A 22584-nucleotide genomic window follows, 5' to 3' on the forward strand; every position below is an offset into this window, starting at 1 on the left:
CCCCAGGACACGGAACTTGCACGTAGTCTGAATCACCGATACTTTCGCGATGCCAAAAGAAAAGAACTACAACCCCGTACAGGCTCAGCGCAAAGCTGACAAGGCTAAAGCCCTCAAGAAAGGTTAGGAAATCCAGAAACGTCCCGAAATCCATAACTAACATCCCATTCAGGCAAGCATGAACGGCAAGAACGTCTGAACGAGAAGCTATCGCGAAAGAATCCTGAGCGCATCCAAAAACAAATCGACGACCTCAAGAAAATCACATCGGGCGGCGGAAAACTTACGCGCCATGAAGAACAAACACTAGAAGGCCTTGAAAAGGAGCTTCGAGCAGTGAAGAAGGCGAGAGAGACACTAGGCGACAAGGCACCTACATTCAGCCGAGGATGGAACAGAGATCATGATTCGGGATCTGGAGTACTGGGCAAGAGGCGCAGAGGCTCAAATGATGCTACGACCAGCGATGAGGACGTTCCCGATGAGATCAAAAGAATTCCCATGCCTCGAGATACGCCACCGCCAATTCCCAAAGAAGTTATGGATAAATGGTACGCCGAGCGACGAGCGAAGAGAGCTGCAGAGAACCAGACAAGGCAAGAAGACGAAGACAAGCAACAAAAGAAAGAGACAACGCCTGTGGAAGTTAAGACTGTATACGAAGCGAAACCCGTTGTTCGCGATCTACGAAAAGAAGCGGTTTCGGCGTTTGTACCTACAGCAGTCAAGATGAAGATGAACAAGGGCCAAGGCCAAAGTGGACTGATAGAGCCAGAGGAAGCAGACCGATTGGAGCAGGAAGGATATCTCAAAACGACCGAACGGGAAGCAAAAGCACAGCCTGATCAAGGTCCGCCAACACGGCATGTGACTATGGAAGATGTGGAAGATGAGGAGACTTGATTAGAGCAGAGGTTAGTTCAGAGATTGTGCCATCGATGCAAATTGGCAGACAATAAGACATACACATTCCTGGTCAGATGCTGGCCGGTAGCGATTTCATTCAGCAATGCGACATCATTTCAACGCAGTGTGACTCAATCCGACATTAGTCCTTGGCTTTCCTCCACCACCGATGCGATACGGTAGATCGACACAATTCCGAGGGGTGGGCTGAGGCCGGCTATTATAGCGGCATAGGGAAAAGCTGGGGAAAAAAGGCCCATCTGACCACCCACACACAACTGAAGAAGAAGAAGGCCAACGGAGGACCAAGTGCGTTAGTCGACTGTTAACCGATGTCGTTCTTGACCGACAGCGTTTCCCGAGGAGAAAAGAGAGCGCAATTGGCTTGTCTTCGGAAGGCGTCGACTATTCAATGGTTTTGGTTTAGACCCAACAGGCATGTCTCGATTGGAATAATCACCGTCTATATCCGCGAACATGTGGATCTCGATAGGACAAACGAACAAATGATGAATTTTCATTACTTTTCCCATCACGACAAAACCTTCCTATATGGTTAATCCAGCCGCACTCCGAAAGCGGGCCTTATTCTTCTTGGCTGGGGCGGCGCCGAAACCCGATCATGTTTATATTTAAGCATGATTGAATCTTTTGTTTCGCCTCCCCAATTGTTCGTTTACAACGTCTAATTGATATGTCGAGGTACCCGTAGAGAGACAAGAAACTTGCTATCTGGGGACGGAAGGAATTACAAGAACGACTCGACAACTGTTATCAAGAATGGATTGCCACCAAGTCACCTCTCGCGCCCTCTACGAGGAAGACGATGTCATCAACCATGTGAATCAAGTCGATGCAGAGAACGGCGATGTGAAGACTGGCGCGGATCTCGAAAAGCACCAAACCGCCGCATCGACAGCCTCTTATCAGGAGACATACCCTGAGGGCGGCTTGCAGGCCTGGTCCGTGGTTGCTGGTTCGTGGTTCTCTCTATTCGCTTCGCTAGGACTAATGAACACTCTGGGTACCTTTCAGGCCTATGTTCTCGACAACCAACTCACAGACTATAGCGAGGGCACCGTTGGTTGGGTCTTTTCTATTTACACCTTTCTCGCCTTCTTTTGCGGTGTCTATATTGGACCTGTATTTGACAAGTACGGTCCCAGATGGCTTGTCATTGCAGGTGCGGCTTTCACTGTTGGTGGCATGATCTTTATGAGTTTTGCTACTCGTAAGTCTTGGGTTCAATTTGTTTGGTGTCGTTTATGCTGACTGCTTTAGAACTTTGGCACTTTGTAGTCGCCTTTGGTCTGCTCTGTGGTTTTGGGTCGTCGCTGCTTTTCACCCCTTCGATCGCCGCCGTTGGACACTTTTTCAAGGCTCGACGTGGCCTGGCCACTGGTGTTGCATCTACTGCCGGTGGAATTGGTGGTATCATCTACCCCTTCCTGTTGACGCGGCTAATCGATAAGATCGGTTATGGATGGGCAACTCGAGTTATTGCTCTCATCTGCCTTGTCTGCAGTTTGATCGGTATCAGCCTCCTCAAATCTCGACTTCCTCCGGCCAAGGACGCAACCGCACACCCTAATTTTCGAATCTTTAAGAGCCTGCCTTTCCTTTTCACTACGATCGGTGTCTTCTTACTCGAATTCTCACTCTTCATCCCTCTCGGCTTCATCTCAACGTATGCTCTGCATAAGGGCTTTGGCAAGGAATTTTCTTACAACCTCATCCCTATTCTCAATGCTGGTTCAGTCATCGGCCGAATTCTTCCTGGCTACTATGCCGATGTCATCGGTCCTTTCAACGTCAGCATCCTTGCTGTCATCCTGGCCATCGTGGCCTGTTTTTGCGTTTGGCTCCCTCTCGGTGGAACGACAGCTGGTGTCATCATCTTCACCGTACTCTTCGGTTTCTCCTCTGGCACCAGTATTGCGATCGCCCCTGTCTGCATTGGAAGACTGTGCAAGACACAAGAGTATGGACGATACTATGCTACAGCATACACAATTGTGTCTTTCGCTTGTCTGATTGGTATTCCCATTGGTGGCAGTACTGTTCAGGCTAATGGAGGCGAGTACTGGGGACTCATCATCATGACCGGCGCTATCTACGTAGGATCTATGATCTCACTCTTCTTGGCTAAGGTTACCCTTCTTGGATGGAGCAACTGGAAGGCCGCCCTTTGAGCGGTTCACTGACCGGTTTAAATTTTCAACGAGAAGCCAAGAGAATAACACTAGGCTGGACACAAAGAGTCTACTATGAGGACTCAAAACTCAGAAATTACGACATGAACAAAAGCATTACACTGTAGTTAGAATGGAGTTTTAGTAACTAAAAAGAGGCGGAACAAAAGGTCGATTCAATGGTACGGTTGTTTGTACATAAGATACCACTATATAGTAAAATGTAATATTTGTTGTTTGTAGAAAAGTGCTCGAGTTTTATTGTTGATATTTCTACTGTTTCCCTAATTTGTGTCTTGTTTTACCCCAGCTGCTGTTCACTTCTTACTCTGCCCCTTGATGTGCTCACCATGTAGCTCCTGCACCGCAGGAATGATGAGAGACTCAATCTCAACATCAGGATCTTGAGCCGGCAGCTCCTCCGCCACGAGTGGTCTCCCCTCAGCTTCTCCCCATCCGCCCTCTCGTGGCACACGCACCCAGCGATCATCCCTTCCGGGACTTACAAAGACAACCTCCCACTTTCGCGTGGAAAGCAGATTTCCAATGACGAGATGGTGCTGGTAGCGATCAAGACTGTAGCGAGCCTTGCGGACGAGCAGTGCAGGATCTGTCTCAAGCTTGAACGACACAATCATACCCTCTGGCGCCCAGCCATCGACAAGGTTTTTGAGGAACTTGGGAACAGGATCCAAATCGACGATAAGGCGCTTTGAGCGGGGGACAGAAGGCGACGAGTCGAAATTGTCGAAAGTCTCTTCATCCTCGGGTCGCTTTTGCTCAACGGCGTTGGTAGACTGGATCTTGTGCTCTGCCATACGGTTAGGAGGAACGAAAAAGTCCGATACTGCGGCGGCGAGGTAGAGAAGACCGGAAGGACCGAGGGGACGCATGAGTCTAGCAATCTCGCGCAGCTCATGGAGATAATCGACAATAGTGACGAAAGGTAGGGTGAGCAGCATGTTATCATCCCTCGCCTTGCGATACTTTCTCAACACCTCACGCATCTTATCCTGCACCTCACCCCTCACAGCGATTCTATCATCCGCATCCTCGGTCAAAAAGTCCAAAAAGCAATCCGTAGCATGCGAATAATGTCTCGAGTACGGCAGCAGACTGAACTGTCGATGCAGAAAAATGACTGCGTAGCCAGCTTCAAGGAAGTACTCGGCGCTCGTAGCGCCACGTGTACCAGCGCTGAAGTTGTCAATGTAGCGGACCGTCTGCTTCTCCAAAGGCACGGTTGTGCCTCCTGATGTGACCAGAACGACACGACGACCTGCGGCAGCGTGGGAAGAAATGAAGCCGGCAGCAAGAGCTGTGTGGGCTGATAAGTTGCGCGGGGGAGGGTTTTGAGAGAAATAGACTTCCTCCGAGGCCAGGGCCTCTGCGGTGGTGTTTGCAGGTGCCGCCATTCTGTTGGTTGAAATTCCAAGTAATTACCCGATGACCAGGAGTGAGAGGATGAGTAAGTGAAGCCCCGGACGGAGATTCGGGTGTGGGTGCGGACGCGGGGGTCCGGAGGTACGGTCGGGCGGGGTTGGTTTATGACGTCCGGGTCCCGGAAGATGGAGACTAGAGCAAAAGTGAAGCTTTTGACAATAGTTGAGTTTGAATGATGAGAGAGGAAAGGGACATTAGAGTAGAGATTGAGGACAATTTGTGCGTAGATGTTTTCTTTTCTCGCTGCTGCCCCATTCGACTGTGACGGATACTACTTACGCATTTATCATCCCGGCGGGTTTTTTTGAAGCTTGAATTTGAGTGCCTAGGCAGGCAGGCATAGATGTGCTCATATTATCGCATCTTGTTCCAAACATTCCAAGTAAATTTTATTATCAACGTAGAATAGCACTGTTGATCTCATAGTGTAAAACATCGATCATTTCGAACCTTATGCTCATATTCATGATGTGATTGTCAAAAAGACATTTACTAACCGGCAATAAATCAGAACCAACATCGGAAATATGTCTCATTATGTTCATTTGTCATATCAGATCATCATGAATATTTGCCTCCAGAATACTGCTACCAATCACCGTGAAAGAAACTGCTGGGCTATAATCAATCATTTACTTACTGTACATCCTCTATTCTAAATGCGGCTCTGATGAATAAAAAATACATCTACTGTTCGTATTTCGCAAGACTCGGATGTCAACAAGGTGATGAGGGCGTTACTTGTCGCGAAAGATCTGGTAATCTACGAAGGCATCGCACGGGTGCCATAGAGCGCTGTTGCCATACAGAATATGACCCATTCTGTTCAGTAATATTAGGTCACGCTCCAGCCAATATACAAAGAACTTAAGGTAACCAAAACCCATGGACCAACACGGTGGTCGGGAACGAAAGCCAACTCGTTCTAAAGTATCAAGTAGTGTCACCGTCATACAGAAGATTCCCATACACACAAAGTATCTTCGCTCAAGCGTCCATCTATAAGTATATGATACTAACATTTCCGCGGGTATCGAACAATGCAGCGCGGGCTCCCACTCTCTACTACTCGTACATGTCCCCAGAACTAGGTATGTTATCGATTCTTTCCTGCTCTTTCTTTATCGCTTGTTTTCGTTTGTCAATCTCCACGCTCGTAGAGGCAGACTCTGGAGATGCAACACCTTGGGCTTGATGTACCAGAAAAATGTCGCAGCACCGAACAGTACGCACAACACGTTTACAGTGTAGTATCCGTCGTGGATCATCTCGCAAGTTCCGCCACCAGCTTCACATCTCTCCTTTTCGGATTGTACCGCGCATGAGAAGGCCTCAGTGACCAGCGTGCCCTTCAATGAAGAGGCATCGGACTTGCCAGGTTGGCATGTAGCTACAGTAAAACTGTCGACGAGCTGTAGTACGAAGTATCTGGGAAATGTACCACCAAGATTGCATACACTATGACATGTTAGTTCGTGCACTAAAGGACAAGATACGTACTACTTACGTTGCAAGGAGTGTCATGTATGTACCACCAATGACTGGATCCGACACTCGAGCATGGAAAGCTGAGACGGCGACAAACATGATGGTGTTGGTAAATGTCGAGAACAAGTGCTCAGCGATGACCACCAACAAATACCAAGATGTAACTCCCTCAGAGGGAAAGATTGCGACAACAAATTGCGCGGAGAGAGCGGCAATCAGTCGACCCGCGAAGCCCCAGCACCAAAGACGCATAGGGGTGTACTTTTGAGACCACATTCCAGCATAGTAACCCAGACCAATCTCGAAGGGGAAATCAATAAGGACCGTCAGGGCCATGTTATCCTTACCGAATCCCTTGTCCAGAAGCTTCAAGTTGGTGACACCGTCGTTAGCCTGAAAGCCAATCTTGGCAATAAGATGAACAATGATGATGGTCTGAACATTCTTAAGCTTCAGAATACCCCACATGATGCGGTAGACATCCCAGACGCCATCTTCGTTCTGTGATTTGTCCTCCTTCTTCAAAAGACCAAGTCCAACGGTAACAATGATATATGACCAGCCCCAGAACTTGAGATATCCTCCGAGTGAGAGGAGGCCTTCGTCTGAAGGAACAGTTCGAAACCACTTATTGGCAAAATCAGCCGCATTAAAGGCGAGGAAAACGGTATAAGACATAAAGTGGCCAGCGGTAAGGCCAACTGTCTGAGCGGTCGAAGCGTAGGATACGTTTCCAGGAGTCAGAAGTGTAAGGGCCCAGCCGTCCACGGCAATATCCTGGGTGGCGCACATAAGGACGAGGAAAAACCACCAGAGCATGAAGGAGAAAGCTGTCATGCCGCCGGGCTTGCCAGCCGTTTCCATCATGTCTTCGACGTGGGAACCCAGCCATAGCATACCGAATCCAGAGAGAAATTGAATGGGCACAATCCAGGTCTTGCGGCGACCAATCTTGGGACTCCAGACGGCGTCCACGAAAGGACTCCAGAATAACTTCAGAGAGTAAGGATAAGAGGCCAAACTGAAAATACCAATCTCGCTGTACGACATATGGTTCTTAAGAAGAAAAGGCACCGAACCAGTCGCTAGGCCCATAGGAATTCCTTGCAAGAAGTATAAAAGTACCAAGAGAAGGAAACTTCTCTGGTCCTGGCGAGGAAGCTCGAAGAAACCATGGTCGTTAAGGGCGGGCGTTTTTGGAACAGGATCGTCGAGGGAAAAGGATTCGCTCTTGATGAAGTTTGCAGCAACATTTTCGGTGTCTGGATTAGCGGCCTTGCGGCGCATCTCTACTCCGCTGCTCATTCTGCCGTTGACGTTGATGTAGCCGTTTCCATTCGCATCTGATTCAGTTTTGATAGTCAGGGGCGGCCGGCCGGGATTGTTCTGAGGTCGTCGAGCTCTGGCGGTCATAGGTGCCGAAGGGAAGAAGATCGAGGCTATATAGCGCGCGTTAAAGAAAGTGGTGTTGATAGATCGCACAGCGCTGTAAAGGGGGGGTTGAACAAATGCGACAAGGAGGCGTCGAAAGCGTCAAAGTCAGATGCGGGCGGAATACGATTCGATGGATCTGTCTCGTTTGCGTGACGTATTTATGGAGAAGGAAGTTGGAGATGGAGATGAAAGATTCGTTCAAAAGTGAAGAAACTGCAGTTGAAAAGAAGTAACCAGAAAATATAGGTTAGTAGTGAGAGTAAGAAAGTATGTTGTTGATGAAGGAATGTAGTACAGGGAGGAAGGAAAGTTGTCAAATATTGAAGTAGGTACTAAGACAGGTACCTCGATGGGCGCCTCAGTCCGATTCAGAAGACAAGGTCACTTTGTTGTAGACGTTTCGGATACGGGAAAAGAGGACCTTGCAGGCTTCCGCTACCGTGGCCTTTTAGCGATGAGATGTGATTGGATTCTTTTCTTTCTGGGGATGGATCTAGAATCTTGAATGGGAATAGCGACATGGATGGGGGGGAGTTTTTTGTTCTTAGCTGGCCTTTTGAAGGCAGGCGTTTTTGTTTTTGGTGGCAATGCGATGGGGGGTTCTATTACATATGAGATCCTTTGATTTGTCATGATGTGAGAAATATCTCTGAAGGGTTTCAAGGCGTAGAGAATACTGAGGGAACAATATATGTCAGTATCTCAACCACAGTCCAGATCTGCCCGCTCAACCCCGAAAGCCAAGCACTCCCCGAACTGAGGTTTTCCCAAAAAGGAAGCGCGTCAGGGGTCGGTCGCTGTTGAAGGTCCGGACTTCAAGGATCTCAGAGCCAATGAGACATTCTCTTATCTGTCACTGAGCTTTCTTCTGTGGTAGTTACAAATTGAGGGTCCATCCATCAATCATGGATACCTAGGTAATTAGTACCTACGAAAGAAGATTTTTTTTTTTTTTTGTTTTACCCTTAGAGAACTGCATTCATTAAATCAAGTGGCATTTACAATTCCATCTCATTAGAAACCAATACCATCCATGTGATCAATCTAATTTTAGTTAGTTACGGGGTATGCAAGTCAAAATGGACTGGATGCGACGCGACGCACTGCAGTACCTATCGCAGTCTTATCTTATCAGCGTCCTTGTCATAGCTTCCACCAATTATGACTGCCAACCATTGTTTGTAAACAGCCCAGACCAAAACAACAACATCGTCATCATCATCACCAGCCTCAATCTCGGTCTCAGCCTCACGCTCTGTCCCATCGCCCGCTACATATAACACCATCATGTCGTCCGAAGTCGATGCTCCGACGGAAAGCGATATTATCGATCAAGAGATTGAGGCGCTTAAAGAACAAGGTTAGTCGTTAAAGTCAAGGGCGCATTCAAACAAAACACAGCTTAACGCATCCAACATAAACAGCCGCCGCATTGCGCAAGTCCCTCAAAATCGAAACTTCAACTATTCTCTCGGCTCCTTCGACGCAGGCTCTCTTAAAATCGAACAAAGGCTTCTCGTCTCGAAAGCATTCCGCCCACCCCAAAGTCCACAGCCAGTCCGAAAAGCAAAAAGCTCATACGCAACAAAATCTTTACCGCTCCTGTAGCTCCGTCACAGCGTTCAAAGTTTACGACCCCGATCCTAATGCAGTCGACAACGGTCATATTCTGGGCTTACGATTCGAAATAATGTCCAAAAGCCAGTTCCTACAACCATACTACGTTTTTCTCAACCGACCGTACTATAGCTCCAAGTGCATGCGCATTCACAGAAATACACTCCCTCCTGCAATCCCCATTGCTGGCTTGGCAGCACGTCATCTCCCTGCTCCGCGACCCGAGAGCGACACCCCACCACAACAAGATCTGGATAGATTTGTCAGAGCACTGCGACGAGAGATCGTGCGATATCATAACAGATTAGGTGTTTCCGCCGATCTAAGACGGAGCCTGGGCTTGCATGACAGAATCGACGATACCATATTACCCGATGACATCGTTGAGGTCGGAATAGCAGATATCGAAGCCAAGCAGATCAGGTTTTCCTGGGCTGATGAGCGTAGCGGCAGAGTTGTTATGGATAATGACGGCAAGGTTGTCAAGCTTATGATGTTTGGCAGAGAGGGCCGTGATTGGGAGACAACCAAGGAGCTATATGGAAAGTACGAGCGCATCGAGGATGTGGCCAAGACGCTTCAGGAGTATGTCAACGGTTGAAGCGAAAGTCGACAATCATAACTGCAATCCAGACAAATCCGAAGGGCCTAAACTTTACGTTTCTGCTCATCCACGACATGAGTTGTGGGATCCGCGAGCAAAACGCTCTTTGGTGTGCTTTTCGGGCAACGCAGAGAGCGTAGACCCAGTAACAAGGCAGTTGTCGGCGAAGAGACTGGTCCCATGCTCCCTCGCGGAGGCCTCTTGAGGGAGGCGGATCCTGACCATGTCAAGCATGTACTTCCACACCCTGTACGACTTGATGGGACCCAGGACCCAGGAAGCTATTGAGACTACAGACATCACTGGAAATCATCGACACACGGTCGTTCGATTGATCGATCGTAATTGCCACACATTGTTTAGTTTACTCACAAAGAGGGGGATTTAAGTTATAGATAAGAGAATCTAAATTGACTTGAAAAGACTGTTTTCTACCAATGCCGAAGCAGCATCGTTAAACCATTAACCTTGGTATCTTCGCCGATGATTCGCCACGTGGAGATATTCACGGACATCCTTTTATACGATAAGGTGTCGTTATCACTGTCTTCAGTGAATATCCCATGACTGGCTGTGCTAACTCTTTGCGACCCTGATCTCTGTGATTGTTCCCTTTGAAAACTTCTTGATGTCCTCGAAAACAAGCTCAATTGGTGTTACCAACCCAAAACCATCATCGAAGGACTTGTTGATTGAATGCCCCCTAAAGAATAAACCAACAATTCCTCCGTTCTCGTCCCAGACAGCTGAACCTGAGTCCCCCGGAGCACAGAACTTGACCCCTTCGTGTGACTGAAAGATGTACTCGGTCGACAGGTAGTTCTTTATCTCGTTCTTGAGGTAAACGTCGTCAGACAGGCGGGCTCTGACAGTGTGTTTGTCGTACGTTGCTGTTGTAGGCCCAGTAGTAGCACCGACTTTCCAGACATGTTCCGGATTACCAGGGCCAATAGTGGTAGATTGATCTTCAAGAATGGATCCGAGTGAACCGTATGGTGTAGGGATATGATCCGAGTACTTGCTATCCCAGACGTCTCTGGTTGGTAGGCGATTAGAACCTTGTCGATTGACATCGACACTGATCAATGCCCAGTCAAGTCTCATATTACCAGGGGCCCTGCGAAAGAAACCAGAGCCTGCAAACACTTTCCCAAGCATGTGTTTCCCATTGTTAAAGAACTCAACCTTCTTTTGTTTCTCATTCTTCGCTTCCTGAATCCTGCGCTTGTTTTCATCGATCGATGGCTGGAGTTGGTCATTATTGCCCGCCCGACGTTGAGCCTCGAGTCGGACGTTGTCAATTGTCAATCGGGTGATATTCTCGTCAATAGTCCAGATGGTGAAGTTGTGCTTGGCTCGAGAGGGACTTTCGAGGGCAATGGACGGGACCTTTGAGATGGGGCTAAAACCATACCGGTCAACCTTTCGAAGGTCACTGTTCTGTCTTGGCTCAGTAAGTTCCGAACCCAAAACTCCGGGTTTACGACAATAGCCATCAAAGGCAGGTCGAACTGCGTGGTAGTTGGTGAGGGCGTATTTCGTCCAGTCTGGGTTTCTTATTGTCTTGAGTTCAACGTAACATCCCAAGGTCGCGGCTCCGGGGTTCATGTCGACATTGTCGGTACGTTTGATGTCGGCCGCAGGTCCAAAATCAGCCCCTAAGTTGACGAACTGCTGATAGTCGCCTTTAATACGCTTGTTCATGGCGACGCCTTCTTTTCTGATCGTTGCCTTGTTGCCTTTTGGTGTCAGCAAAGGAAAAGAATGGTCCATGCCGACATTGTGCTCCATGTGGACTTGAACGCCAGTCCATCCACGGCTGTGTATGTTGCGCTCGATGTCAGCAATAACCCCAAGCCATTGTGTCTCATCAGACTCGAAGTCCACCGCAATGTATACAGTGACGGGGTTGTCAGGAATGCAGATGGAGCGACCGTAGTGAAATAGGCCTATCAGAGTCGTATGGCCCTTGGTAGCTTCGAAGCTCTCCAGGCGTTGGTGCACAAGGTTGTTGATGGTATCCCAGGAGTGGTATCGTTTGTCGCTCACTGGTCCGTAGTAAATCGTCTGAGTGAGGTTAGGTGCGATGATATCAATCTGAATCAGACCATGATCAAAGTTTCCGGCCACAGAAACCTTGTGCAGGTACACCCCGATGTCGTGTACGGCTTTCACCCAGCTGGCTTGATTCTCCTTCGTCCAAGATGCGCAAACCATTAGTGTTGGGATACGTGTTTGGGGATCTCCAACCGTTTCGACATTGGCTAGATTGATGTCGACCCATCCATCGGACTCTTCATCGTCGTCTGTCACTTGGTGACTTTTAAGAATCGAACGAGCTTGTTCTATGATCTGCTGAACAAAGGGTTGGATGAACAAAGGAAGCTTAGCATCGGCAGAAAGCTCCAGAGGAGTGCGTCGTAGTTTGGGCCAAGCCGCACGATACCTAGCGGTCTGCACTTCAATGAGTGGCTCATCTGAGCCACCAGAGCCACCAGAGCTCTCAGTCGTTGACGGAGTTGGTAAACCTCCAACTCCAAGTCTTCGCGATCCTGACCGCGGCCGAAATGGTAGTTCGCTGTCCGGCATGATACTGGTCCTGTTTTAGTTAATAAAGATTAATTATGGATAGCACAGTACGTTTGTGTAAGGAAATTGTACCTTTTGGAGTGTAGTGATGATAAAGGAGGAAGATTTGAGAAGAGAAAGAAAGAACTGGAGGAATAGTCAAATAATTAGACATTGTACTCGTGGTGAGGATAAACCTAGATCTGTGATTGGCTGAGACGAGGCTTGTAAGTCAGTGAATCACAGCCTAACTTTTTACTCTATGAAAACTTAAGAATCTTGTGCACCTTGGCATAAAATAGTTTATCTAGTTCTCTTACCTTATCAGAGCATCTAACTTATTTAATTAAAGGCCCGGAGTAGACGGTCGCGATGGCCTCAGTCTGTTAGTGAGCTGATGGAGATTAAATCGACTGTGAAATGTATTGCCGGGGTATGAGATTGTTAATTTGAGAGAAAAAGAACAAGTCATACAATACAAATCACCATGATACCACATCTATTTTGTCTACAAATTCCCCGATCGTGATAGATTTGCTCGATGCGTACATGACTGTATCCTGAGGTATCTTGTTCCAAGCAAGGGACGGAGCAAGTAATTGCCCCTTGGTAAGTGACGATAGTTGAGACGTAATATCAGACAGCGCAGCGCAATTCTCATAGCGCTGCCATGGTCTGCGACGAGATCTCGCACAGCAGCACCGGTACAGTGTCACTCCTGATTGACTTCTTTTAGAGGTGCTTTCTGCGCTAGATTCTGGGCTCACGCAATATGTTACATTCTAACAATCGTTAGCTTATACCACTTAGTCAAAACAGACAACATACCTTGGTAGTCTCCATCTAAGTCTCAAGAGTTCCATACTTCCTCAATGTATATCCATCCCTGACCTCAAAAACCTCACCAATCCAGCGGTTTCTTGACCGCCGGCGCGGCTCCCGACCCAAGCGTATCATCCATAACACTCTCCAACCTCACTCCCGTCTCATCATCCAAAAGCCGCCTATCAATCTTCCACAGCTTAACCTGTTCTTCAATAACCCCTGTCCACTTCTTTACAAGTGGATGCGCATCTGCCACGTCCGCAAAGACGACTTCTTCTGCTCCAGCAGCAGGCTTGACTTCGTACTTCCAGTTGCCATCTTCAGCCCAGTACTCGGGCTTGAAGATACCCTGTGTGCTGAGTTCTTCGCGTGCTTGTTTTGTGAGTTCGATTACTTTGGTGGCATCTGCATCTTGTAGGCTGTGGACGGCTTCGGTGATACCTTCCAGAAGACCCAGAAGTTGGCCTGCTCTAAGGCCCACGCTTGCGCCGAGACTGAATCCTTCATCGAACCCGGCTTGAATACTGCTTTCCTTTGACACAGTAATGCCCTCGCGATACCCTGCTGTTGTATGCTCTGTCTGCAGGCGACGGATATCAGAGGAATGAGTTGTGCCTGACTCATCCTTGTGACGATGCTCAGTAGGCGACGAAGGCTCTGATCCCCAAACATCATCTAGCACATCATTTTCGTGATGAACAGCTTGAGACTCGTTCTGAGGACGAGCGGTATATGGTTCGTCAGTCATTTGCTCGACAGGTTGGAAATGCATAATTGATGTTGAAATGAGTTGAAGCTTTAGGGTACGTGAAGTGATTTCAAGGTTTGACGTTGTGTGAGTGGAGTGACTTTTTGAGTGGCGCTAAAGGCTGGACCGAAATCCTTGCAGCTTCAAGCTTCCGATTGTATATCCATGTAACATGTCAACTTTGCATGCAGTTTATCTTGACATTATTTCCGTACAAGAATGCATGCTTAATAAGCTAAATATGCCTCTTCTCATCGACAATTACCTATCCGTTCCCAATCAGAAGGCTTGGTGATCATAACTCATAATGCCTGGTATTGTTGCCTTGACTAATACATGCAGAATCATAACGTTAACTACCTTGGCTAAATAATCAAATATCCTAAATGTGAACCTTGTCACGTTAGGACGCAACTGCCTGCTCCCCATTATGTGCAGGCATTTCCTCCTCTGTATTTAACGGCTGTAACATGTGATATTTCTCACGTAGATACTCCTTCTGGTTCTCTCTCATCAAGCCCAACTCTAGAAGAAAATTGACCACATAAAGAAAATCTTTCACATGCGAACGAAGTCCGTCCTCTGCGCTGTGCCCCGCAGGAAGAGCGAGTACATCGGCGATGGTGCTGGCAATCTCGAAGAGCTTTTGTATGATACCACTGCCTTGCGTTGCTATACTCACAATACTATCCAGCCTGTCAACGAGGCTGCGAAGTTGTATTGATAGACGCGATGCTGGGAATTGCAGTGACAGTCCCTCGTGTGTTGTATCTGAGGATCCTGATCGTAGAAGACCTTGGGAGAGCGCCAGTTGCCAGAGCAATGTTCGCAACCAGAGTCTTGTGATAAAGAGATCGGCGCGTTGCAGTTCTGTGAAACCAGCGTGTCCAGCATTGTTCATTCTGGCTTCAGCAGCTGCAGCGTTCATCTCAGCCTGATCGAGCTGCACTTGCTTGCTCTCAATCCATTGCACCGTTAGCCCACCAATTGCACCCCTTTGCGATTGCCAAGATGCGAGGAACGTCTCGTCCAGAATGAGGAAGAGTTCTATTAAGCAGTTAAAACCAACTCGGATGTGTTCCGGGGTGGAAGCATCTGTAGCTGAAAGGTTTGTATGAAGAGGAGGCATGATGCTAGGGTATCCATCGGCAATGGTGAGAAATCTCTCGTGGATATACACCTCCCAGTACACTTGCTGAAATCGAGCCATCGGATACGTTGTCCGCGTATGATCTGGTAACGTCCGTTGCTGAGCCTCCATGACCTGAATTAGCGATATAGCCTCCCGTATGAAGCTGAAACTTCGGTCGAGACGAGTTAACCCCATTGTTGAGATCTCGAGGTAGATACATGTAACGATGCGCTTGATGCTGTGAGGCAACCCCTCATCTACACGTCCTGGGCCATGACTACTGATGCCGGCACGATGATGTGCGTCGAGACTGTGGTAGACCAGATTGCTTATTTGCGCTGCAACACTACCGTGTGTGTTTTCCGCCGTCTGTGACAAAAATGTGGTGACAGCTGCATATGCGTATACCAAAGCTGCGTCCTCAGGATTATGATGCATCATGGATATTGAGGCAAGGATATCCTCGGGAGTAACTGCAGGACTGAAAGGGTAAACGACCTTCTCGAACTCGGGCAGCAGCGAGTGAAAGAAGCCATTGGTAAAGGCCTCGGAGTTTGGGGAGAATGGCCCTGATGCAGAACCAGGGCTACTCCCTGGCGGCCATTCGCTAGCTGCATGAGGCGTTGAATGAACTGCCGAAGGAGACACTGAAGCACTTGGCGAAAGAGCCGTCTGCTGTTGGATATTGCCTTCTCTGGCCTGGGCTACTAGACGCCCTCGCTTGGGGTTCTGACGTTTCCTCGGGGCTGTCGATCTGATGCATTGGACATCGAACTGACGACACGGCGAGCAGGGATTTCCATCATCGCACTTGACCTTGCGCACTCGACAGCCATGACAGGCAGGCATTGCAGCAACTTATTTATGGAAGCAGGTACTGATACTGACTGTGACTGTATGTATGTTTTGCTGTGTGTGTCATCAAGATAAGGTAAGGTAGGCACTTAAAGCCGTACAGTAGGTAGAGTGGAGGTTCCAATATGAAGCTGAGCTGTTTCGAGATGAGGCGCGTTTGGCTCCTTCCCAAGATGGGGTCACAGCGAGAGCGCTAGACGCATGTGGAAGGCAGACATTATAGGTCACGTGAAGAGTAAACAGTCATGTCATAGGTAGGTATGGAGGTATCCGTATGTGGCTTAAGGTAGATATCAGAAGGACAAGATTTAATTAACGAGCAAGCAATGGTTTCCTAAGATTAATACAAGATGAGTAGAGAGAGAGAGCATGTAGATTGGTAGATTGATAGACGGCGGTGGAGTTGTAACTTACCTCACAAGTACTACATCAACTTAGTAGGTAGTTCTGGTGTGGGCTGTAGTTTGAGTCTACCTACGGTAAGTAAGTACTCATTGACTCGCGTTTAGTTTTACTGAGCTGCCAGGCACAAGTATGCTTGATGTATATTTCCTCTGATAGGCAGTATCTCTACTGCAACATTCATGATTCGAACTCAATTTAATTTATAGAAACATTGCGAGTCAGTCAGACAATTGCTGAAACCTGGGACATGATAGGCTGTTGGTCGCGCGTGGCCTCCTGCAACAACATTGCTTTTTTGGCTGCAGTTTGTAGATCGACTTACAGCACAGGGCGACTACGGAACATTTTAGATGCAGACATCATGGACCAGCTTTGACTTGGACCCTTGAACTGCATGAGTAGCCGCCAAACAATTGCACTTTCCATGTCACTTTGCGACAATGGCTGATTGCTCTTGTCTCTCGTCTCTTTGTCTTCTCCTGTCTTCTCTTCTCTTGTGAAACATGGGTGTCTCTCTGTCCTGTCATGAGTTGTCTCATGTAGATCGATCAATATTCCCTGATTAGACTACGGTACAGAGTACTCAATCTCTCATCGGAGTGAGCGATCATATTCCATACTAGATCTTGTGTACCAAGCATCCACAGATGTCCTCTACAGTATAGGCTTGCAGACCAGACCGACAAATGCCTTTTGCTTATACCGAGACCCCTACTTATATCGGATTCAAAGCAAGAGCCACCATCCCCATTCATAGGACCATATATGGCGGTTATGCCGAGGCTATTATGTCGGTGGAAGGTTTTCTGATATTGAAACATCATCCATTTTACCCACCGCATTATGAAAGTGAGTCGAGACCGACTCGTTTCACCTCATAGCGCATTGCCTCTATGACTAGACAAAACTCCTATTTATGCTTCTCGGCTCAGGTACCCTTGATGCAATGCTCGGTTGCAGGGTTGACTCGTTGGGAAACCTTCTGGAACTTCTCCCACCGCCTGGAAAATCACCGTGCTCATGGTCCTTGCCCTTCGTTTGGGAGCCTCGTTGGCCAAAGCGGATCTTCCATTAACATGACAGCTCGGCCGGTATATGTAGCGGTCTGGGGGGCGTTTGATCCCATCGCGACTTTAGCTCACTTCTCCATCACGGGCTTCGCAACCCTACACAGACGAAAATTTCGAACCTGGCCAGGCCAGCCTTGCTTGTGCCATGCTGTCAGTGTCGCCGATTCGATGGCGCTTACAGGTGGATGAGTTTTGGTCCTGAAACCCTGCCCAGGTAAAGAATCCCCCAGCAGCAGCTAATCGAGCTAGCCTAGCCTAGCCTAAGGTACTGATTGTAGTGTATTGTACTGTACTGTACGGATACGTAGGTACTGTACATAGAGCGAGGCTAGAAGCTACCTTAGATTAGAGCGTCGGCACCGGAGCCACGGTTCTGACGCTGCCGCCGTCCGGGGGTGTTAGGGTGAGTTTACGACTACGGGGAATATGACCCCTGCAGTCCGGACAACGCTTGCTTCCAGGTTCCGTACCGTACCGTATCCGTTGCCAGTTGCCAGTTGGTTTGCTTTCCTATGGTTTGGTTTGGTTTGGTTTGGTTTGGCTTGGTTTGGGGTTGGGCTCAGGACTATTCGCCGAGCTAGACAACGAAGACAGCGTGTGTAGTGAGGTGTACAGTCGCAAAGGGACTAGATGTATGGCTGGCAGACACTTACATATACATGCATTCGACTAATAAGACCTCTATGCATAAAGACTTGTTCTTGCTGCACACCCTTTTCCCCAACATTGTGTTCCTCCCTTGAGCCCTTGGAAGCGGCACTTGTACGGCATCTAGTTCTGTCAGATGTCCAAAGCGCTCCTGATCGCATGGCAAACAGGGATAGATGGGTTCTGATTCTTGCAACCGTCCATCCAGAAGAGAGAGAGCGTGATAGAGGATCCGCCCGGTGATCCGACTATTTCGGTTCCATGTACCGGTGGAACGTCAACAGAGTCCACAGGAAAAGTCGGACAACTGCACTGTTCTGGTTGCTTGCTGGCAGAGGATTATGGATGGATTGGGGGTGGGAAAAGGAAAGGGACAAAAAAAAAAAGGAGTCTAGGATTCGGAATTGATTTCCAAGGGCACTAAGACAGGACCGTCCACCTGGAACGGGCTCCGATTGGCGATGTTCAACCCTCAGACCCTTCTTCATCAACGGAGGACCGTTTGAAAAAAATAAAATAAGATGCTGTAAAATAAAAACTCTCTTGTTTATACGTACTATGTAGTTGTTGTGTGGTTCGTATTCATGAATCCTTGTCCTGGTGATTTTGTCAATTTGCTATTCCTATTATTACGGGTGGCATTTCCTCGAGGTGAAGTAAATTACCTTACCTTACTGTATAGATGAATTGTGAGATAAAAAATCAACCACTGAGTTTCAGATAATATTGGATGCTGTGTAATCATGAACAAAAATACTGATCAAAAATTCCTGTGCGTCAACTTGAGCCTCGTATGTCATGGAAATCGCTTGGTGCTGCAGCAAAAAAAACGATCGCCCTAAAATCTCAGCCTTTGACGTGTCGCACTTTTGTTTGCCTCCCCCATCCGAAACCTGTCAAAATGTCGGAAGAATACAGAAAGCTACATTACAGCGCAATGCAATGCAGTTACCCATGCCCATACCCATAATCTTCATCCTTACACTTGACACTGATACCTACTTACCGTACTCGGGAAGCTCTTCCCTTGCCACCGGAGCCATGACAATCATAATCAATTAATCCCTCCCGGAACTTGGGAAGCATCATCCGAACCGATCGGCAGAGAAAGAGAGAAAAAGAGGACACGGGACCGTGGAACTGGAACTGGAACTTTGTTGTTCTATGGCACCGCACCAACGGGTAGTGGAAACTCCAAGGTTAAGGACTGGCCGTTGATACTTCGCTTGGTTCGATTTTTTGACAGGGCTGTGACAGACGGCCGGGCTCTTGTTCCTAGTCTAAGTGGAGGATGGAAAAAGTAGACCCTGTTCTTGGAATAATAACGTGGCTCACGAAATGAACTGGCTCGTGCGAAGGAGATTCTTGGCTGGGTGATGGAAGAATAGATGGATGGATGGATCATGGGAGAATGGAGAACAGACACAGAAAGGGGTCTTGTAAAACACATACATACAGACATACATACAGATACATCTGAATATCCATTTACTAGACTACTACAGTATCCATATGTATGTATGTGCAGTATGTATCCATTCGGTCTGCAGTCCACATCGACATGAACTGGCACAATGGGCTCTTTTGATATGGAGTGCAGCCAGACCGACCGACCAACTGTCACTTAATACTTGATACGTGCTAAAACTAAACGTAAGGTAAGGTAAGGTACCAAGGCTAGGGTCTACCCGAAGCGGTGGACAAAACAATACAACACACAACAGACGTCACCTCTACTGTATGTACACGACCCTACAGATATGCCTATCGACCCTAATCCTATGCATCAACGCCTGAATAGCCGGGGAGACGTGTACTTGACGCTCATGTGCAGCTGTCGGTGTGGTATGATGACGGACACCAGACAGGGCAAGACAAGCAGAACAAGTGCGAATTCGTGCCTACGCATGCTGCTTTAATTATTGCTTTTTTAATTGAATCAGTGTTTTTTGCCATTCATTAAAAAAAATTAATGGATTGATTGACCAAAAAAAAAGAATGGCGTTTGCCTTTGTTGTCTCCCTGTTTCTGATCTTGTCTCAACAGGAATGATGTGTCGTTTGACGGAAACCGTAGCGACTTGTCACAATGAATCAAATATTCCCACACCGAGATTGGATCTGAATGTCATCATAGCCCAGCTGAGTCGCTCACCGTCCCTTTTTTTCTTTTCTTCGCTTCCCCTTGCGCCCCAACGTATAGTGACTTTTGAGCCCAAAATCCATCGTGGCGTCTCTTCTAGAATTCTGTTTGGAATAAAAGTCCCCAGTTGCAAGCCTCATCCTGGTCAGGATAGTGATTGAAATTCCCCACAAGCTTGGTCTGGTGTCCACCATCCCTTCACTTTGAACTTTTTTGTCGACCCCTGGCCTGGCCTGTATCAAACGCCCTTGATCTGGTTCATCTCGCTCGCCCTGCGTTTGCTGTATGTATGTACAGCACAGCACAGCACAGTACGGAGGTACATTATCGACTGACTGGAGTCTGGAGCTTCCTCTCCTTTGGCCCTCTGAGTATGTAAGTCATGTTGATTGAAGCTGGGTTGAGCAACTCCAATTCAAGAACCATCCCGCCTCAAACATGACTCCCGATCCCCGTAACAAACAATTGCCACATTCGGATAATCCCCCAGGCCAGTCTAAACCAGGGCCCGGCAACTTGAGCTGGCGTTCCGCCGCCAGTCCAGTGCTAATTGACAGAGAGACTCACGGCCCCTGCAGATCCTAGCACTGGAACAGTGAACAGCTAGGCCTGCGGTCTGCTGGGATACCAGGCACAGGGGGCGTCTTCGAAAGCTGGGCTAGGAAGACAACTTATCAGGGGTGTTGGTGCGCTGACCGCCAGGTTATGACCAGACCTGAAAGTATCGGTGCGTAGAAGCCACGCGAGCCTCCAAATTTCGGGGGTGCTTTTCCCAAGAATTTAAGACAAAATGGTCCCCGTCACAATTTCTTTGCTGCGATCAGTTCCTCTTGGTTTTTTAAGAATATCCCGTTGTGCGCGTTGCCCTTGGATTCCTGTCTTTCAGTTCAACTCAGCTCAGTTCAGTTCAGTCCAATTCAGCTTTGCCTTTCTTCGCTTGCTGCTTAACACACAAACCAACCTGCAACAAACCTACCAACAACTCTGCCAACTTATCAGCATATTCATCTTGTCCCGACTTCTTCAAGGACAACCAACCTGTTTTTCTGCACCGTTTAACCAGAAAACAAAACAACCCAAACAACCTTCAACATGCCTCGCGGACCTTACGACACTACCGGCGTTGTCAAGCCCAATGCGCCCAAGCCCCCAAAGGGAAAGAAGTGCCCTCAGCTCGTTCGCCAGCAATAAGACGATGCAAGCACTGCGGTTAGACCTCTGTTATGAGCCAGCGTGCCTCAGGTCAGTATTCCTGGTTGTCGAGATTGTAAAACTCGAATGCTAACCCCTCCTCCAGGGCCACAATGTAAAATCAAGCCAACCAACATGCTTGTTTCAACGACATGCGCACTGCTTTAGCGATGATGATATCGACTGCCGATCGAAATAAAAAGGGATTCTGGGATGACGGAGTTTGTGGAGTTATGCTTTCATCTTCTTTGGGAAACGGTTCGGAAAAGTACTATTAGACGGAATACTCAGGTCTCGGATCATGATCTTATCTATGGGATTGTCAGAAGAGGAGGGAAAACGGTAACATGGTTATAGAAACGTACATAAGAGTGCGTGTGGTCTCAGGGCCGACTTAATATTTTGATACCTATACCTATTGGAATACGATTTGAAACATTATTAGTATTAGCATTATCTTGCCTTGCCTTGCCAGCCCAGTCAGATCAGAGTTGACAGCTTCGTGACGTTAAGTTCAATAGTGTAACCGTTTTGTGGGTTATCGAATCGAGGGATAGAAACGTTGTTGCATCAGTCGTAGCCCTACCGAGTATAGTCTGGACTATCGTGATCTCGAACCGGTTCGCTGGGCTGGTGGAGATGAACGGACCTGGTGGAACCCAGGTAATGGTTGAAAAAGCTAACTGATGTTTAACCCAGGGGCATCCCGGAAAGAATCCTGTCGTTGTTGAGGCCCTGTCGAGAAGCCTCCCAGTAGGTAGAGGGAATCCGTAGCATAAGTTTGCTTGCTGATTTCAGTTTCGCAGCGTTCTCTCAAGCCCTTGAGAGGTATGTGGCAAAAGAATCAATGAAGTGGAATGAAGGAAAAGAAAATCAGGGTTGAGAATTGTGTCATCTGAAACCCGTTTTCAAGCCACAGCGGTTGAGATCTGGAGGGAAGGAATGCGCGACCCTTCCTTCCCCTCTTTTCAACGTTGAGAGTAATTACCTTGGGGTAGCCGCTGACTTTAATATGAATGGAAGCTAAGGAAGTACCGAAGGGCCTGGCTGAAAACGGAAGGTTGGGTTTTATGTCAATGGTGCAGCTATTTGACAGGTAGCTGTGAGCTCCTACCGTGCATGTGATGTGACGTGATGCGATGTGATATGAAGTGATTACCCGTGTAAGCCTGTGAGCGTGTAAGTCAAATGAGGCTATCGACAAGGCGGAAGCAACCGAAGCAGGGACCAGTCAGAGACATAGGTAGGTGACACAACAAAACGTTACAGGCAAGTCAGCCCTACAATTAAACATGTAGAAGAAAAATGAGGGGCAG

General features: G+C 47.9%; 8 protein-coding genes across 8 annotated transcripts; 3 read left to right on the forward strand and 5 right to left on the reverse strand.

Annotated features, from left to right (window-relative positions):
* Positions 1-49: 49 nt before the first annotated feature.
* Positions 50-903, forward strand: FIESC28_07063 (uncharacterized protein; the record flags this gene model as incomplete). Its single annotated transcript, XM_031161205.1, has 2 exons — positions 50-122; positions 173-903. 2 exons carry the CDS (start codon positions 50-52, stop codon positions 901-903), a joined length of 804 nt encoding a protein of 267 aa, XP_031014751.1.
* Positions 904-1686: 783 nt separating this feature from the next.
* FIESC28_07064 (uncharacterized protein) lies at positions 1687-3098 on the forward strand (the record flags this gene model as incomplete). The annotated part of the gene is made up of 2 exons (XM_031161206.1): positions 1687-2137; positions 2188-3098. 2 exons carry the CDS (start codon positions 1687-1689, stop codon positions 3096-3098), a joined length of 1362 nt encoding a protein of 453 aa, XP_031014752.1.
* Positions 3099-3415: 317 nt separating this feature from the next.
* On the reverse strand, positions 3416-4513 carry FIESC28_07065 (uncharacterized protein; the record flags this gene model as incomplete). The annotated part of the gene is made up of 1 exon (XM_031161207.1): positions 3416-4513. One exon carries the CDS (start codon positions 4511-4513, stop codon positions 3416-3418), a length of 1098 nt encoding a protein of 365 aa, XP_031014753.1.
* Positions 4514-5662: 1149 nt separating this feature from the next.
* On the reverse strand, positions 5663-7442 carry FIESC28_07066 (uncharacterized protein; the record flags this gene model as incomplete). Its single annotated transcript, XM_031161208.1, has 2 exons — positions 5663-5999; positions 6049-7442. The coding sequence occupies 2 exons, from the start codon at positions 7440-7442 to the stop codon at positions 5663-5665; spliced, it is 1731 nt and encodes a 576-aa protein (XP_031014754.1).
* A 1308-nt stretch (positions 7443-8750) lies between these two features.
* FIESC28_07067 (uncharacterized protein) lies at positions 8751-9732 on the forward strand (the record flags this gene model as incomplete). The annotated part of the gene is made up of 3 exons (XM_031161209.1): positions 8751-8823; positions 8888-9665; positions 9714-9732. 3 exons carry the CDS (start codon positions 8751-8753, stop codon positions 9730-9732), a joined length of 870 nt encoding a protein of 289 aa, XP_031014755.1.
* Positions 9733-10260: 528 nt separating this feature from the next.
* On the reverse strand, positions 10261-12273 carry FIESC28_07068 (uncharacterized protein; the record flags this gene model as incomplete). The annotated part of the gene is made up of 1 exon (XM_031161210.1): positions 10261-12273. One exon carries the CDS (start codon positions 12271-12273, stop codon positions 10261-10263), a length of 2013 nt encoding a protein of 670 aa, XP_031014756.1.
* An 880-nt stretch (positions 12274-13153) lies between these two features.
* On the reverse strand, positions 13154-13849 carry FIESC28_07069 (uncharacterized protein; the record flags this gene model as incomplete). Its single annotated transcript, XM_031161211.1, has 1 exon — positions 13154-13849. One exon carries the CDS (start codon positions 13847-13849, stop codon positions 13154-13156), a length of 696 nt encoding a protein of 231 aa, XP_031014757.1.
* A 379-nt stretch (positions 13850-14228) lies between these two features.
* Positions 14229-15806, reverse strand: FIESC28_07070 (uncharacterized protein; the record flags this gene model as incomplete). The annotated part of the gene is made up of 1 exon (XM_031161212.1): positions 14229-15806. The coding sequence occupies one exon, from the start codon at positions 15804-15806 to the stop codon at positions 14229-14231; it is 1578 nt and encodes a 525-aa protein (XP_031014758.1).
* Positions 15807-22584: the final 6778 nt, after the last annotated feature.

The sequence above is a fragment of the Fusarium coffeatum genome, assembly GCF_003316985.1.
Source record: "Fusarium coffeatum strain FIESC_28 chromosome Unknown BRIP53273_contig_152, whole genome shotgun sequence".
Taxonomy (NCBI): Eukaryota; Fungi; Ascomycota; class Sordariomycetes; order Hypocreales; family Nectriaceae; genus Fusarium; species Fusarium coffeatum.